This window comes from Trachypithecus francoisi, unplaced genomic scaffold (genome assembly GCF_009764315.1).
Source record: "Trachypithecus francoisi isolate TF-2019V2 unplaced genomic scaffold, Tfra_2.0 Lachesis_group0, whole genome shotgun sequence".
In the NCBI taxonomy this organism is placed as follows: Eukaryota; Metazoa; Chordata; class Mammalia; order Primates; family Cercopithecidae; genus Trachypithecus; species Trachypithecus francoisi.
The window spans coordinates 88,669,689-88,688,567 of NW_022681453.1; the positions used below are offsets into that span (position 1 = coordinate 88,669,689).

The window sequence follows — 18,879 nt, forward strand, 5'->3', positions numbered from 1 at the left end:
GAGTCTTGGTTCAGGAGACTTCTTCTCAATCAGGAAGACTTTGGGGAGAGTTCTCAGATGGTGAATAGGAGGATAGTTTGGAAGGGATACTCCTGGAATTCTTGGTTAGGGATCTTGGTTTGGAAGACCTCTCTGTATTTTCTTTGTTGTGTGTTTGTTTGTATATATAGATGGGATCTCTGAAGGAATTGCTGATGAAAGTTCAGCAGGCCTAACTTGGAAAGTCTGGTCACATTTAGTGAGCCCTGAAGAAAGTTCAACAGGCCTGACTTGGGGAGACTGTCCACTCTGTCTTGCCCAGAGACCACCCATTGAATTATGGTCAGAGGCCCTCTCCATCTGAAATGGATCAAAGACAACAGGGACCAATGGGAGAAAGTTTCAGCCTCGTCAGGTGGATATTGAGTGCTGAACGAGGTGATTAGTGTCTGTTTTACTGTGTGTATTTTGCTTCAGCTGGGATGGGAAATGTTAATTCAGTTTCTCATGCAGCCCATTGGGCAGCATTTTACAAAAGTAAGAAGATTTTGCCTGTGGTTCCATAAGAGATTTTTCTTTTAATTTTTTTTAAAGAACTTTGTATAGTTTGGCTGTGTCCCCACCTAAATCTCATCCTGAATTCCCACAAGTTGTGGGAAGAATCTGGTGGGAGATAATTGAATCATGGGGGCAGTTTCCCCCATACTGTTCTTGTGGTAGTGAATAAATCTCACAAGATCTGATGGTTTTATAAGAGGTTTCCATTTTCACTTCTCTCTCATTCTTTCTCTGCCTGCTACCATCCATGTAAGACGTGACTTGCTCCTCCTTGCCTTCCACCATGATTGTGAGGCCTCCCCAACCATGCAGAACTGTAAGTCCATTAAACCTGTTTCTTTTGTAAATTGCCCAATCTCTGGTATGCCTTTATCAGCAGTGTGAAAATGGACTAATACAGAGCTCTGTGGGTAAAATCAGCTCATTAAAAGTGGATATCCAAGCTAAAAATATATTTAAAAGACGTTTATGATTTTTTTCTCTTCTTGGATCTTATTTTTCTTCACAGCTGACTGAATTGTTTTTCTCCATTTTGTCTTCTTACCACTCTTGATGCCCACATGAGAGAACCTAAGATAAATTCTAACAGCCTAGAACTGTTGAGGAAAAACAGAGGAGATGCCACAGACTCCATTCTGGGAAAAACTTGTTTTCCTCATGGAATCCCAGGAATTGAAAGAGAATAAATCCCTCTCAAAATCTAAGGCTCTGTTCTGTTTTACACTACACTACCTAACATTTTCTATTTTGGGGGTGGGGTATCAAAAAGTACACTGCATTATGAGAGAGCTTTTAGCCTTGGCGTAATAACCAGATAGGAAATGTACTTAAAGGGATGGCTAATAGCAGTTAGAAGGGATGCTTGGTTCTTTGTTGTTTGGATTAGAGAAGCATGCTCTTGGCCACCTGGAAGGTATGAAAATATCTCCACCCTCCACTAAGAGATGAGATTCCCATGGGGGATGGGCTGATTACAAAGTGGGCTTTGGGTTGCTTTGCAATGAAGTGCACAGTAGAAGCATTGCACTATCTTCTCCTGTAGTATTTCCCTCTTTTGGGGGGATCCAGGATGTAGCATAAAAATGACACCCTTAATTTGGGGGATATATTTTTGCCTTCCATCTGTGCCTACTTATTAGGCCCTAAAAGCTGTGTGCTTTCCTGGCCTGTTCCTCCAAGGAAGCTAGTAATCCAACTAAGAAACTGGCAAATGAAAAATCTTACAACTACTGGATCTTCTGTCTGTCTGTCCGTGAATTTGTATGTGTAGAGTGTGTGATGTTTAGATAAAAGAGCTCTGACTAATTGGTTTAGAAAAATAAGCACTTAAATCAAATATTTTGTCAGAAAAATAGAAACTTTTTAATGCCTTCTTAACATGACTTTGGTAATCTTTCAGAAATAAAGACAGTTTTAAACATTTTTGGTAAAATTAAAATGTCTTCAAAATTTAAACATTTGGTCTAAATTAGGTCAGATATCAGGTTTGCTAAATACTTTAAGTTCATAAACTGCTTCTTTGACTTTTGAAAATTGTTCAACATATCTACTTTGGAGTCATTGGAGGTTCTAGATAAGGCCTGGGGACACGCGGAATTAGCCATGCCCCCAGCTATGCTGGGAAGAGTCGAGCCTTATCTGCACTTCTGTCTGATGTCCTAGGCTCCACATTTAGTACATAATTAAAACTGCTTACTTATCAGGTTTCTCATAAAAAATAAAAGTTGCTAAGAGTTAACATAGTTGAGATTACTGGAGAAACAGTTTTATGTAAAGGTAGGTAAGGAAAGTAGAAAGTATTTTTGGTAAAAGATAAAAGAAGACATGGGAATATGGTTTTTGTTAAAGGGAATGTAATTTTGTCTAGTTCAGAGGGTTTTAAAGATTGTCTTAACCTATAAGAGTAACAGGACAAAACTGAAGGCTTAAGCAAGTTGAAAAGGGTTTATGATGGCTTGATCTTTTGCAGACAGTTCTGTAGGCATGAGCAAGTTGCCTAGGATTTGAAGGGGATTATTTAATTTTTTTCTGTAGGTTGAACATTAAAATAAAATACAGGGCCAGAGTTTGGGCCATGTGTCTGAATAGCAGGGTTTGTTTAGAAAATTAATCTGCTGTTTAACAGAAAGCTATAAAGGGTTCTAAAAAGTTTATGAAAAGCTTACTTTATGGTCAAACTAACTAAAACTGGATAGGTTTATAAAATTTTATTTAAAGCCTAGCTTAAGCATTAAAGATGCACTAATGCAAACATGAAATGTGGTTTTCTCTTTTGAAAAATTTTTATGTAGTATTGAGAGAAAATCAAAGATTTTTGTTTGCCTTTGGAGTAAACTACAAAAAAAAAAAGGGGAGGGGAGAGAGAAGAGACAGATTCAGTTGGCTTCATTCTGTCTTCATTGGGTCTTGTTGTTTGGAAAGCTAAATCTCCTATCACAGTAAAGGTTTTTATTTTTTAAAATTTTGGAGTTACCATTTCAGCTAATGAATGACTTATGGTGACCTGAGATTCTATTTTGTGATATCCAGTGTTTCAAACCTTTGATATTTGACAAACTTTCCAAAACCAAATTATAAAGTATATCTTCTTCTGACATAATTAATCTTTTAGATATTATGTCTTTTAGATATTATGTGATATATTTGGCTTATTTGGTATAAAAATAATACAGTAAGCATTGCCAAATAAGAAATGGTGTTTGGCTTTCTTTGGGTTATGTTTATGTAAATATGTTGTTGGTATATGTTCCAAAATTATGTGAAACTCTTATAATTCTGATATGACTTAGTATATATTATCAGTAATAATTATAAGTGTTATATATATTATGTTAAATTATTGTGTGCCACAGAGGTAACACATTTCCTTGTCAATTGTGTCTTTAACTGTGGCTGCCCTAAGACTTTTTGTCATCTATAGACAACTGTTATTTTGTTTTGTTCCCCTTTAAATGGTGATTTTATAAGTAGCAATAAAACTCTAACACGTGCTCTTAAATGCAGGTTTCTGATAACTTTGGAGACTGTGACATTAGGATAGAGGCAAAATTTTCAGAACTCTCATGGAGAGCTGAAATGTTCATGAAGATGAAGCACAACAGAAGTTAACTGCATGGACTGAACTAATAGAAGCCTGAAGTAATCTTTTTTGACTTTTTGCTAAAAATATTGCTGATCCTTTTTGTTTCTCAGAGCCAAGAAAACTTTTCTTTTAAGCTATTCACAGCTTTTAACAATTGAGTAAAGTATACTCCTGTAAACAAAATTTGGAGCATATGTGTTTCTCTCTACCTGCTTTCTCTAGAATTTGGAAACTATTTGTGAGTATTCTTAACTTATGGCAATATAGTTATTTGCATAAGTGCAATAAGAATGTTTTCTTTTGCAACAGAACACCATGAGAAAAACTGGTTAGTTTACCAAAGCTTTGGCTGGAATGGTATGCTTTGCTTTAAGGAATCAAATCTGACTTGTAGAGCCAATACAAGCCCCTTGGGAAAGCTGTCCTCATACCCTGTCTATGCAACCCCTGTACAGGGTTCCTGACCTGCAGTAGGTAAAGAACATCACTTTCTAATAGACTCAAAACCCCCAAGTTATCTTGGGATCTCAAGAGGAGAGGAATTTATCCAACTTGTAAGTATCTGAGGATACAAATCCATGGCTAGGTTCAGCTTTAAAAAGGTCTTATCTGATAGTCCTTATGGAACACAGTTCCATCAAAACCAATTTTAAAAGCCTATGTGGAAAATAAGTATTCTTGCTGCACTTCATGCAAATAATCAGGTCAAGTATAATAAGACTAAAGTTTATTCTGTAAACACATCAGTCCTATCATGATTTTGTGTTTCTTGGTTTTTGGTTTTTGGCTTTATTTGAGACAGAGTCTCGCTCTGTTGCCCAGGCTGGAGTGCAGTGATGCAATCTCGGCTCACTGCAACCTCCGCCTCCTGGGTTCAAGCGATTCCCCTGCCTCAGCCTCCCAAGTAGCTGGGATTACAGGTGTGTGCCACCATTCCTGGCTAATTTTTGTGTTTTTAGTAGAGATGAGGTTTCGCCATGTTGGCCAGCGTGGTCTCGAATTCCTGACCTCAGGTGATCTGCCCACCTCGGTCTCCCAAAGTGCTAGGATTATAGGCATGAGTCACCTTGCCTAGCCCATGATTTGTTTTTAATAAAAACAGGGACTGGAGAGAGAAAACTTATGTTTCAAAAAACTATAGTACACCTGATGTTAGCTGTGCTTGACTTTTTCCAGCAGTTTGGCCTAAATTCTAAACTGTCGGCAGGCTACAAGTTCCCAAACTAACGCTTTCAAATCTTTACTTTTGAAACTGGGAATTGCATTCCTTATTCTGGTACTCATTATTTACCTTATAGTATGCTGTTCCCTTAAATGTGGTACTAAAACTATAGTTGACAATACTAACACCTTTATCATGCAAGCCTTGGACTCTCAGCCAGGCCTGCATGAGTATGCTCTGACAGTTGCAAAGTGGTTCCACTCCTTTCAACTTGGGGTCAACACCTACCCCCACATGACCCTGGTCAACAGGAAGAAGTTAGAATGGTCTTTGCCCTTTTTCTGTCTTCATTAGCCAACACCTGAAGATGAGGCACTATAAAATTCAAAGGGTTTTTTGGGATTTAAATTGCCATTGCAAGATTATAACTGAGACAGTGAAAGAGATCTGACATAACCAACTTCAACTTGCTTCTAACCTCCAAGCTGTCCTTGTTCATTCCTGGGTGCAGGCCCAACTATCTTTGGGAGGAACTTATAGTTTATAGGTTGAAACAAAGATGATAACAGCCCTTTCCCAAAACAAATCCCCTTCTTGCCTGGGGACTAGACTGATTTTATAGGACTGAGAAATTAACCACAAAATTATAAATTATCTTTTAGGAGTCATGTAGCTAGAGGCTACAAAATTCTGACCCTACCCAAATTGCTCCTGGGGGGTAAAATCACTATTGTAAAGCCTAAGACCAGTGCTTGAGATATTTTGCAGACCCTGCACTTGATGGATCAGCTAGCACCACCCACATTGATAAACTGGCTCATCTGATCTTGTGGCCCCCAATCTGGGAACTGACTCAGCACAAGAAGACAGTTTCAACTCCCTATGATTTCACCTCTGACCTGACCAATCAGTACTCCTTGGTGGCTTCTCCTTGCCCACAAAGTTGTCTTTAAAAACTCTGATATCTGAATACTCAGGGAGACTGATGTGAGTAATAATAAAACTCCAGTCTCCCCCCGCCCCCCCCAAAAAAAAAAGTAAAATGCTTAAAGGGAAATCTAATTATTTAAGATTATATTCAAACATTAAAGACTCCCTAAAAATGAGTGTTAAAATTTGCTAGACTTAGAATAACAATATTCACAAACTGAACTTAAAAGTGTAAGACAGGATGAAGCTTTTACATTTTTATTACCAGAAATCCACTCTATCCACTGAAAATCTCTCAAAACACTCTTCCAAGCCTAAAGCAAACATCTCTTACTTGCCATTAAGGGATATTCTCTTATATTATTTCATGCCTATCCTCTATTCTCTCAATTTTCTCTACCTGGAATGCATATGAAACAGAATATAGAATTTCTAGATACATTCTTCATGTATATTAACTTTTCTTTCATACTTTTAATCTCTCATTTTCTTGTATTTTGGGAGAATTTCCCACTTCTCAGCATTTATTTTTATTGTTCCCATAGCATCCATTGACTTTTGCTTCACCTTATCAATCCACATCCAAGATACAATTACTACAACCTTGATTAATGAGCTTCTCTAGAAATGAAACAATGAGGAGTGTACCATGACCAAGCCTCCCATTTCAACAATAAGCTGGAAGTTAGTGCAATCAGAGGTTGCAGCTTCCCAAGCAAAGGAGATTGGAGATTTACAGAAATCACTAAGGAGTTGGTATCACATCAATAGCCAAACTTGATATTGCTTAATAATCAGTCCCCACCCTTCACTTTCCTGTGTATACAGCCACAGAGGCTTTCCATCCACAGGGTTTTGTATGCTTTATAAAATGTCCTTCAGTCTTTCCTACATTAACACCTGCATTAGAAATCAAACACTGATTTATGTAAAGGTTTTCTCCACTTTGGTTATGACAAATGAAGCACAGGATACTCCAAGAAAGTTTGGCAAAAGCTCAGGAATTGAGATCCTAGGTTTTTGGAAGAATGGAGACAAAATACAAATATAAAGTAAGGGAGTAAACCTCCATCCCCATCTCTTCTTTGATAAGGTTTTCCTTTCAGAGCTAAAGGCTTTGGAAATATATAAACACTATAATGCCTGATAATGATAAAGAGGGATGGGCAGACAGTCAGGGGCTATTTTCCCCAGGGCAGTCAGAGGAGCACCTCTGGGAAAGGACCACCCTCAGGAGAGTGGTGCTTTCCCCCATCTGTCTTAGCCTGTTGCGTTGCTATAAAAGAATACATGAAGCTGGGTAATTTATAAGAAAAGAGGTTTATTTGGCTCACTGTTCAGCAGGCTGTATAGGAAGCATGGCACCAGCATCAGCTTCTGGTGAGGGGCTCCAGCTGCTTCTACTCACAGTGGAAGGGGAAGGGGGGCTGGCATGTGCAGAGATCACATGGTGAGACAGGAAGCAAGAGAGGAAAGGGAGGTGCCCAGTCCTTTTCAACACCAGCTCTCAGAAAAACTCTCCGGAGAACTGATAGAGTGCAAACTAATGAGGATGGCACCATGCCATTCATGAAGGCTCCACCCCCATGACCTAAATGCCTCCCACTAGGCCCCACCTCCAACACTGATGACCAAATTTCAACATGAAACTTGAAGGAGACAAACAAATCATATGTAAGCCACAGAAGCACCCCGCCATTCTTTATACTCCTTCCCAGCTTTATTTTTCTTCATATAACTTGTTATTGCCTCAAATTATAAAACTTATTTGTTGACTTTGTTATTGATTGTCAATTACATCTCATGGGAATGTAAGCTTGATGAAGACTGGGACTTTGGCTTAAGTACTGCTATAGAGTACCACTGTATTCCCAGTTTATTGAACACTGCTTGGCACAGGGTAACTGCTTAATAAACATTCACTGGATGATTGATTCCATTGGTACCCAGGGGTTAAGTGTAGCCTGAAACTAATTTTTCTCATCCCATGATCTAGAGTTGAAAACTTTTCATATTTTTGTTATAAAATATTTTTCACAGTTTCAGAACATTTACTGAAACATACTTTTTTATAAATCAAAACCCTTATAAATTGTACTTATTGATCTAAGGTTTCCTAGCACGAGTAAAGAAAATATGACTGTCTCATTTTGGCTCAAGTTCACAGTTTGCTAATTTTTCATGTCATTCCATAAAAATGTGAGTCATAAACTACAAATCCAATAATGTAGCCATAAAGTTGTCATGATAGTGTTCCAATATATTGCTCATTTCAGGAACTAGAGGCAGATAGCCCTAGAGTATGGACGTAGCCCTGAACCAAATATTCCTCCTTTGAGAACTCGTTGAGTTGATTTTACTTGTAATCTCTGTGTGCAGACTACAGGAGTGGAAATTTCTGCTCTCTCACAAAGACTGTAGACTATTTGCACTTATAAGTTTTCAAATTTCCAGGCTTAATCTGGTTCATGCTAATTATTCCTGGTGTTTTCTGCTCAGGCCTAGATACCAGTAATGCCAGCTTCACATAACTGCTACTGGTCACTCGCTCACTCACGCCTTTGAAACCCAAACTTGTCAAAAATCACAGAATCTTGTGGGTCTAGCAAACAGCCCTGAGAGATAAGACATATGTGGGACAGAATGCCATGACCCCCAAGGACTGTGGCATGTGGGCGTTTTCATATGCCAGAAACATCCTAAGGTTCATGGCATTATTCAAGATAAACCTTTAGACACTCACATCTGCTCTTTTCAAACTTATGTGACAAAATGAATGTGTCCAGTTCTGGGGCCTGAAGAATCTGCTCACCTGACTCTTCAATGTCACTGTGACATGTATGAGACTAGGCAGCCTTCTGGACTTGCCAGTGCTTCTGGGAAGCTAGGGAGCCTTCAGAACTTAGTTGACCACATTTCAGCTCCAGCTGTGCACAAGGCTGCCTCCTTTCCTCCAGGTTTGGGTCATCCCTCAAGGATTCGTGCAATCCTCCTTCCTTTTCTCTCATAGCAAATACAGGTCTTTGTAACTAACATTGTACTAAATTATTAGGTTGACATTGAAGAGAAGACATTGCTTTTCAATGGCAATAACCACAATTACTTTTGCACCAACCTAATAGCTTTCCACATGCTTCCATTTCTAGATTCATAAAGTGTGACGACCAGAAGAGCTCCATGGTTCATTCAATTCAATTCCTTACTTTAGAGAAAAATACATGGTGATTGCCAGAGATCTAAAGCCTGGTTAATGGTAGAGCCAGAATCAGAAACAAGATTTCTTGACTATCCACTGGGGGGCTACTTAGATCACAGACTAGGTAAGGGGTTCTGACTTTTTACCCAAGCATTCCATAAAAGGCTTTTCCTTGTTTTAACCTTTCACCGATTGTAGCAGAGGGGATGGCGTGGTGGCCATGCTTTGGTGCATGATGACTTTTTCCTCTTAGGGACAACACCCCAGTCCTCCTTTCCCAGTCTCTCATGGCTTTGCAACCACGTGTCCTAGAGATCATCCCTTTTATCTTCTCTGAAAGATCACACACCCTAGGAAGACTTCTGGCCTACTATTCCCATGGAGAACTTAGGTGCTATAGTGATGTCTCACAAAAAAGAATTGCTGTGTCCTGCAGCTTCTTCTGCATGATATAAAGGAGGAGTATAGTAAATAACAAAAACAAAGATTTCAGGTGTCTGCACCAAAATACATACATTCATTTATTTGTCATTGCAGCAACAAGATAAACAAGTGTAATTCCATGGTCAAGGAGTTACAAATAGTAGTAAGCCCAGTAACCTTGAGCATATCTATAAGGCAAATAAAACAAATTTTTTTTTCATAATGTGGGCATCCAACTTTAGATAATCTGGAAAAAAGTCACTCTAGCCCCTGAATACCATGATATGCATGATGTGCAAAATGAAAGTATCACCCAAAATATTTTCAAAGCTAAAAATAAAATATTTAAATTCAAATACTTTAACCAAATTGGAAATGCAAACAGCACACTGAGAGTCATCCTTAGCCAGCTGTTCTCCAACAAAAAGATCAAGAAACAAAACCAAGAACAAAGACAATGTAAAAAAAGAAAAGGTTTATCTAGAAAAACTGGAAGCTCATCAAAGTCACATTTCTTCTTCTGATTCTTGTTCTCGTTCAGCATTTTTCAGAAGTCCAACTTCTGAGGAGCAGAGCCTCTTAAGTCTAGATTTAACCAACCTGAGGAGAAAGAAAAGCATCTCAAGTTAGACGGTGTTTAAAATGGAAACCCGGAGCAATATGCACCTGTATATCACAAAGTCTAGATTATTTGGGCAACTGGGGAAGGCAATCCAAAAAGGAAAATTACTTTTATTTGGCTTTGGAGTTGCCTGAACATTTTTGTGGATTAAAGCAGGGTATATAAGTAAACAGATACAATGTGGCTTTCCAATGTATTGCATCATTGTTTAATTAGGCATCAGAAGACAACTTTGATTATTCGTTTACATTTTTTCTTTTCTTTTTTTTTTTAAATGAGACAGAGTCTTGCTCTGTCACCCAGGCTGGAGGGCAGTGGCACAATCTTGGCTCACTGCAACCTCCGCCTCCCAGGTTCAAGCAATCCTCCTGCCTCAGCCTCCTGAGTAGCTGGAATTAGAGGCATGTACCATCACACACAGATAATTTTTTTTTTTTTTTTTTTGAGACAGATTTTTGTTGTGTCGCCCAGGCTGGAGGCTGGAGTGCAGTGGCGTGATCTCAGCTCACTGCAACCTCTCCCTCCCAGGTTCAAGCAATTATCTGCCACAGACTCCTGATTACCTGGGATTACAGGCACCCACCACCACGGCCAGCTAATGTTTTTTTGTATTTTTAATAGATATGGGGTTTCACCATCTTGACTAGGCTGATCTTGAACTCCTGACCTCGTGATCCACCTGCCTTGGGCTCCCAAAGTGCTGGGATTACAGGCGTGAGCCACCGCGCCCGGCCAATTTTTTTATATTTTTAGTAGACAAGAGGTTTCACCATGTTGGTCAGGCTGGTCTCAAACTCCTGAACTCAAGTGATCTCCCTGCCTCAGCCTCCCAAAATGCTCGGATTATAGGCATGAGCCACCGTGCCCAGCCAACTTTGATCATTTCTAAAACAATTAAGAGAATCGCTGGGCTGTGGCAACCCAGATGAAACCAAGCTCAGTTGAGTTTCTCCATTAAAGCCACATCTTACTGTGTATTGCAAACAGGTGCTATATCATATAAAGGAAGTGCATGAAGCCCTCCTCTAGGGTTGGCAGCCCAAGTCAAGGCCCATGTCAAGTCTGGGCTAAATTTAGCCCCTGCTTCCTGCTACTGGCCCCCTCCAGGGGGATATTTTGTGCAGCGGACAAGCTGTTCGACTGCACATGATGCCTCTGCCGTGATGAATTAAGAAGCTCAAAGAAGTACCCTCCATCATGGTGACTGTTTTCATACTTTAAGAGAATCTGGGCCGGGTGTGGTGGCTCACGCCTATAATCCCAGCACTTTGGGAGGCAAGGTGGACAGATCGCCTGAGGCCAAGAGTTCGAGAACAGCCTGGCCAACATGGCAAAACTCCATCTCTACTAAAAATACAAAATTAGCTGGCCATGGTGGCACATGCTTGTAATCCCAGCTACTCAGGAGGTTGAGGCAGGAGAATCTCCTGAGTCTGGGAGGTGGAGGTGGCAGTGAGCTGAGATCATGCCACTGCACTCCAGTCTAGGCGACAGAGAGAGACTCCATCTCAAAAAAAATTTTTTAAAAAAACAAAACAAAGAGAATCCATAGGCCTGGGGGAAGCAGGGATTATAATTTTTGACACTGGAAGATGTGACACTGATTAGCAGCTGAACCTCACCAGGCTCTCCACTTCTCTGATGTGAGAAAGAGTATGTCGTAAGAACTAGGCAAAGCTTTTCCTGTGCATCATTGTTATAAAGGCATTGTGCTGTGACCATATCAATAAAGCATAGTTAACTCCCAGAAATACATAGGAATATGCAAACAAATTTGATAAGCCAAATCATCAATATCATTTGTCACAAATGAAAAACTTCACCAGTCTACCTGCATCTTTACCCTTATTTTCTGCCATAGTTTTTCTGATGAAGGTCTGGCCTGCCTGTATCAATATGTAATGGCTTTCCTTGTGCTCTGAGAGGGATTTTTGAGATACTTCTGTGGAACTATATATCAGAAAATTTAACCCTTGGTCTTATCTTTTCAAGAGCAATATGAGAGTAAAACTGAAAAGCATATAAAACATGATTTCAAAACAAATGAAGCCTATATTTAAATAGCTCTACAACATAGATCTATTACCTATTAAACAGCAAACAAGGGTTTACTGAGAATCTACTATACGTTTGGCAGTGTGCCAGGAGGTGTGGGCACTACGGAAAGGGTCTCATACTCTAGGAGACACAATCCAGCCAGTAGATAAGACTAACCCACATGAGCTAATGGTGAACATCACAAGAGAGATCCTAATTGTTAAAATGAATGGTGGAGACGACGGGCTGTAAAAACTCTTCAGGGGAGATGAGCAAGAGCTAGAGTCATCACAGAAGGTTTCACAGAAGAGATGCGCATTTAATGTGAACATGCCAGGTGGAGGGAACTGCGTGGTCAGAAAGATTAGGATAATACGTGTTGGGGGTAGAGGGGAAGGTTGGAAAGTAAAAAATGGAGTGTCCAGTTTCCAGAGTACTATAAGTGGATAAGAGGCCCATTAGGGGTCTGAAGGTTTTTGAAACAGGAAGAGACAGTAGTCTTCTTTTGGCTCTGGAGGGGAGTTAACATGAGGAAGAGCATTTCCTTGGATGCTGGCACTGATCTTGAAGGCTTTCCAGCCCCTAAGGAGATGAGGCCCAGCAGTCAGCCTAGAACAACAGGGGAGAAGCCAAGTTTCACTCAATGGCAGAGCCAGCCTTGACAAGGAGCACACGCACATGCTTTGGAGGAACTGAATGGGACTAATAGAATGAGAAGGTGGAATTTCCTAGTACCAGATCAAAGTGGGCTGACCTGCAGCTGAACAGAGACAGCTGAGAGCTAGACAAAGGAATCATTTCTTCACTCAGTGCCTCAGCATGACAGCTGCTTCAGCAACGACACACAAAGAAGCACAGAGCAGGAGGGGTGACTTGGGGCCCATGTCTAAAGAGAAGAGTGGAAAGTTGGTTCTAACTGGGACCTCACTGGGCCTAGCAGTAGCTACTGCATTTTAGGAATCAGAGAACCTGCTAGATGTGTAGTGTCCAATACGGTACCCACTATCCACACATATATGGATATTTAAATTAATAAAATTAATGTGGCATGAGCCACATTTTAGGTGCTCAATAGCTAGTGACTACTATATTAGACATTGTAGATACAGAACATTTCAATCAGCACTGAAGTCTGAAGGATTAGGTGCTGGAGCCTTCATGCCTGGTCATTGAGATCAGCCAAACCAATTGTGGTTCAGTGTTAACCACCTTAGAGAAAGGAACTGTGATCACCCCTTTCTATTCCTGCTCATTCTTCAAGCTGCAGCCTCATTCTCAATTGTAAAGAGGCCTCCCCTGATTGCAAGAGTGCTTTGTTCTTCTACTATTTCTGTTTATTGCACTGTGTTTTCATTGTGCATCTCCCTAATTTAGTCCTAATTATAAGACTACAAATTCCTCAAGGGTAGGGTCCATATCACATTCATTTTTTTTTTATACCAAAGAGGAATAAGGAAGAGGAGAAGGAGGAGAAGAATAACAAGAGAAAAAACAACAACACAATAATATTTATTGAGCTCTTATTATATCCTAAGCTTAAATACTCGATCTCATTTAGGTCTTATTATTTCCCCATTTTACAAACAACAAAACTAGTACTTAATGTGGTTAAGTAATTGGCCCAAAGTCATACAGTTGATAAATAGTGGAGCTAAAAATATGTGTTCTTATAACTCTCTTCTACTGCTCCTTACTCACTTATGAAACATTATACTGGAGTTCTAAGAAAAAATGTATTCAACTGGATCTGACTTTTAGAAATATTAATCAATGTCAAATTAGGCAGACACCTACATTTAATGGAACACACACAAGTTGGTCAAAAAAGGACTCGAAACTTAAGAAGTGCTATAATTGAAGTATCTACACATGGGTAAATGGAGGACTCACTATATAGGCAGTGGAGGGTGAGGGAGACCATTCAGAAGAGAGAAGAGGAAATAGCATACATGGAGACGTGGAGGCACAGAGGAGTGTGATGAAGGGTAATACGAGCATCAGACGCACAGCCGAGGCACTCTTGAGTGACTCCAACTTTAAACCAGCATTTATTCCTTTTACTGAGATTTTTTGTGTTTGCAGATAATATTCTGCTATGCTACCCTGTCTTATGGGATGATAAGGAATGAAATCCCCTTTTGAATTTTCAATTCAATACCACTGAGTCTTGATAATCACATACCAAGGAACAGAACTTCCATGAACAGAAATCGCTAACTTACCAGGTGATGAAAGCATAATTCATTCCAACGATGAGAATGGTTACTGCATAATGCCAACAAAAGCATATGGTAAGAAACAAAATATTTTCATGATCCACCAGATCCCATGCAGGACCTCCACTGGGGGGATACAGGACAAATCCAATCTGTAATTTAGAACAAAAAGCACATATTAAAATAAACAACCACATTCCCAAAAATAGTGCATTTCAAAATGCTTGCCTCCAAGGTAAATAACTAAGTTAACTCCAATTATCTAAGATGTAATAGATAAAACATCAGGTTTTGCTACCTGTTTTAGTAATATATAGAGTCTCTAATATGTCATATTTTCATAAAAATTTTAAAAGGACATTTAATGATCAGTTTTCAAAATATAAAATCATCTCGCTAGGAATGTCTGAACTTTAAGTGAATGTTTTCGGTTTCTACATGGTGCAGTTTCACTCTGTTATTTCAAAATTGGAGTACAAAAAAGGTTTTAAAATAAATAAATGCCCATAGTTAACATTATATTTAATGGTAAAAGACTGAAATCTTTCCCCCTAGTATCAGGAACGAGACATGGATGTCTGCTTTCACACTTCTATTCAACGTTGTACTGAAAATCTAGCTAGAGCAATTAAGCTAAGATTCAGCTAGAGCAATTAAGCTAAGATTTAGCTAGAGCAATTAAGCCATGAAGAAAAATAAAAGGCATCCATACTAGAAAGAAAGAGGCAAAAATATCTACATTCACAGATGACATGATCTTATGTATAGAAATTCCTAAAGAATCCACAAAAAAACTATTAGGGCTAATAAATGTAGAAGCAGGATACAAAATCAGTACACAAAACAGTTGTATTTCTACACAAAAGCAATGAACTCAAAAATAAAATTAAGAAAACAGTTCTGGCCAGGTGTGGTGGCTCACGCCTGTAACCCCAGCACTTTGGGAGGCCGAGGCGGGTGGATCACGAGGTCAGGAGATTGAGGCCATCCTGGCTAACACGGTGAAACCCCGTCTCCACTAAAAATACAAAAAAAATTAGCCAGGCTTGGTGGCGGGTGCCTGTAGTCCCAGTTACTCAGGAAGCTGAAGCAGAGGAATGGCGTGAACCCAGGAGGCGGAGCTTGTAGTGAGCTGAGATAGAGCCACTGCACTCCAACCTGGGTGACAGAGTGAGACTCCGTCTAAAAAAGAAAGAAAGAAAACAGTTCCACCTACAATAGCATTAAAAAGAATAAAATAAGAATAAATTTGATCAAGGAGGTTTAAGACTTGTACACCAAAATCTGCATAACATTATTGAAAGAAATCAAAGAAGACTCAAATAAATAGAAAGCTATCTCATATTCATAGACTGGAAGCTTAATATTTTTGAGATGGCAATACCACCCAAAGCAATCTACAGATTCAATGCAATTGCCATCAAAATTCCAATGTCCTTCTTTTTTTTTTGCAGAAATGGAAAAAGCTGATCCTGTAATTCATATGGAATTGCAAGGGACCCAGAATAACCAAAACAACCTTAAAAAAGAAAGCTGGAGGACTTCAATACTACAGAACTACAGTAATCAAAACAACAGTGTGGTACTGGCATAGTGATAAACATTTAGATCAATGAAATAAAATTGAGAGTCTAGAAATAAACTCATATGTCTATGGTCAATTGGTTTTTGACAAGGGTGCCAAAGCCATTCAATGGGGAAAGAACAGTCTCTTCAACAAATGGTGCTGAGATAACTGGGTATTATATGCAAAAGAATGAATTTGGACCCTTACCTCATATATAAAATTAACTCATATATAAAATTAACTCAAAATGGATTAAAGACCTAAATATGAGAGCTAAAACCACAAAATTCCTAGAAGAAAAGAGGGAGGAAGCTTCATCACTTGCAATTTGTTGATTTTTTAAAGCTATGACACCAAAAGCACCATCAACCAAAGAAAAAACAGAAAAATTGGACTTCATCAAAATTAACTTTTGTGTTTCAAAGGACACTATTAAGAAAATGAAAAGACGACTCACAGAATGAGAGAAAATATTTGCAAATCATATATCTGATAAGAGATTATATCAAGAATATAAAAAGAATTCCTAAAACTCAACCAAAAAAATTTTAATGGGCAAAGGACTTCAAGAAACATTTCCCCAAAGAAAATATACAAATGATCAATAAGCACATGAATAGATGATTGATATCATTGTTCGTCAGGGGAATGCAAATCAAAACCACAATGAGATACCATTTTTTATTCATTAGGCTGGCAATAATAATAATAAAAATAACAAACATTGGTGAGGATATGGAGAAATTGAAATCCTTATATATTGCTGATGGAATATAAAATGGATAATCCTGATTATCTGGATAATGAGGATAATAAGTCATTAAAACGAGGATAATAATATATCCTCAAAAAGGGCCATTGCAAGGAAATGCCTAAGCACTGTAACTGACACATAGCCAGTATATGGTAGACATTTGTAGGATTATCCATGATATTATCTTGGTTTTGAATTTCATTTAGTTTTAGAAACCTGAAATACATTCATGCATTTATCTATCTATCTAATTTTTTATTGGGATAAAATTCTGCAGCTACTGTGGTAACAGTTTTGCAATTCCTCAGGAAGTTAAATACAGAATTCCATATGACCTGTCAATTCCACTTCTACCCAAAAGAACTGAAAATAGGTATCCAAACAAAACTTGTATACGAATGTTCATAGCAGAACTATTAATAATAGTCAAAAGATGAAAACAACCCAAATATTCAAAAACTGATGATGGATAAGCAAAATGCGGTATACTCATACAATGGACTATCAATCAACCATAAAAGGAATGAAGTATAGGCAATAACATGGATGAAACTTGAAAACAATTATACTAAGTAAAAAGAAGGCAGACACAAAAGTTCACATATATTATGATTACATAAAATATCTAGACTATCTACTGTCTGATAGATGATGCTACTACCATGTGCTTGTCATTTCATCCTCACTCATGTACATAAATGTCACAATAATTCTTAGTCGGGAGCAAGATGGCCAAATAGGAACAGCTCCAGTCTCCAACTCCCAGCGCGAGCGACACAGAAGACCGGTGATTTCTGCATTTTCAACTGAGGTACTGGGGTCATCTCTCTAGGGAGTGCCGGACAAGTGGTGCTGGTCAGCTGCTGCAGCCTGACCAGCGTGAGCTGAAGCAGGGCGAGGCATCGCCTCACCTGGAAGCGCAAGGGGGAAGGGAATCCCTTTTCCTAGCCAGGGGAACTGAGACACACAACACCTGGAAAATCGGGTAACTCCCACCCCAATACTGCGCTTTAAGGAAAAAGGCACACCAGGAGAATATATCCCACACCTGGCCGGGAGGGTCCCACGCCCACGGAGCCTCCCTCACTGCTAACACAGCCGTCTGCAGCAATCTATCCGCAAGGCAGCAGCGAGGCTGGGGGAGGGGCGCCCGCCATTGCTGAGGCTTAAGTAGGTAAACAAAGCCGCTGGGAAGCTCGAACTGGGTGGAGCTCACAGCAGCTCAAGGAAGCCTGCCTGTCTCTGTAGACTCTACCTCTGCGGACAGCGCACAGCTGCAGTCCAACAGGGGAAAGAGCCGGGGCCGGTGCAGACGCGAACAACTCTGTCTGACAGCTTTGGGGAGAGCCGTGGATCTCCTAACGCGGAGGTTGAGATCTGAGAACGGACAGACTGCCTGCTCAGGTGGGTCCCTGACCCCTGAGTAGCCTAGATGGGAGACATCCCCCACTAGGGGTAGTCTGACACCCCACACCTCACAGGGTGGAGTCACCCCTGAGAGGAAACTTCCAAAGAAAGAATCAGACAGGTACACTCGCTGTTCAGCAATATTCTATCTTCGGCAACCTCTGCTGCTGATACTCAGGCAAACAGGGTCTGGAGTGGACCTCAAGCAATCTCCAACAGACCAACAGACAGTCCTTCTGACTGTCAGACGGAAAACTATCAAACAGGAAGGACACCTATACCAAAACCCCATCAGTACGTCACCATCATCAAAGACCAGAGACAGATAAAACCACAAAGATGGGGAAGAAGCAGGGCAGAAAAGCTGGAAATTCAAAAAATAAGAGCGCATCTCCCCCTGCAAAGGAGCGCAGCCCATCGCCAGCAACGGATCAAAGCTGGTCAGAGAATGACTTTGACGAGATGAGAGAAGAAGGCTTCAGTCCATCAAACCTCTCAGAGCTAAAGGAGGAATTACATACCCAGCGCAAAGAAACTAAAAATCTTGAAAAAAAAGTGGAAGAATTGACAGCTAGACTAATTAATGCAGAGAAGATCATAAACGAAATGACAGAGATGAAAACCATGACACGAGAAATACGTGACAAATGCACGAGCTTCAGTAACCGACTCGATCAACTGGAAGAAAGAGTATCAGCGATTGAGGATCAAATGAATGAAATGAAGCAAGAAGAGAAACCAAAAGAAAAAAGAAGAAAAAGAAATGAACAAAGCCTGCAAGAAGTATGGGATTATGTAAAAAGACCAAATCTACATCTGATTGGGGTGCCTGAAAGTGAGGGGGAAAATGGAACCAAGTTGGAAAACACTCTTCAGGATATCATCCAGGAGAACTTCCCCAACCTAGTAGGGCAGGCCAACATTCAGATTCAGGAAATACAGAGAA

The 18,879-nt window shown here is 39.7% G+C and overlaps 1 protein-coding gene across 3 annotated transcripts in view; it reads right to left on the minus strand.

Annotated features, from left to right (window-relative positions):
* Window positions 1-9,394: 9,394 nt before the first annotated feature.
* The window catches only part of TMEM45A (transmembrane protein 45A), an 88,360-nt gene continuing 78,875 nt past the window's right edge, over window positions 9,395-18,879 (minus strand). For all 3 annotated transcript variants that reach the window (XM_033211475.1, XM_033211474.1, XM_033211476.1), the window contains 2 exons: window positions 14,212-14,357; window positions 9,395-9,930 (listed from right to left, as the gene is read on the minus strand). In XM_033211475.1, coding sequence (XP_033067366.1) covers window positions 9,837-9,930; window positions 14,212-14,357 — 240 coding nt within the window. In that variant the 3' untranslated portion in view covers window positions 9,395-9,836. The remainder of the gene's footprint in view (window positions 9,931-14,211; window positions 14,358-18,879) is intronic.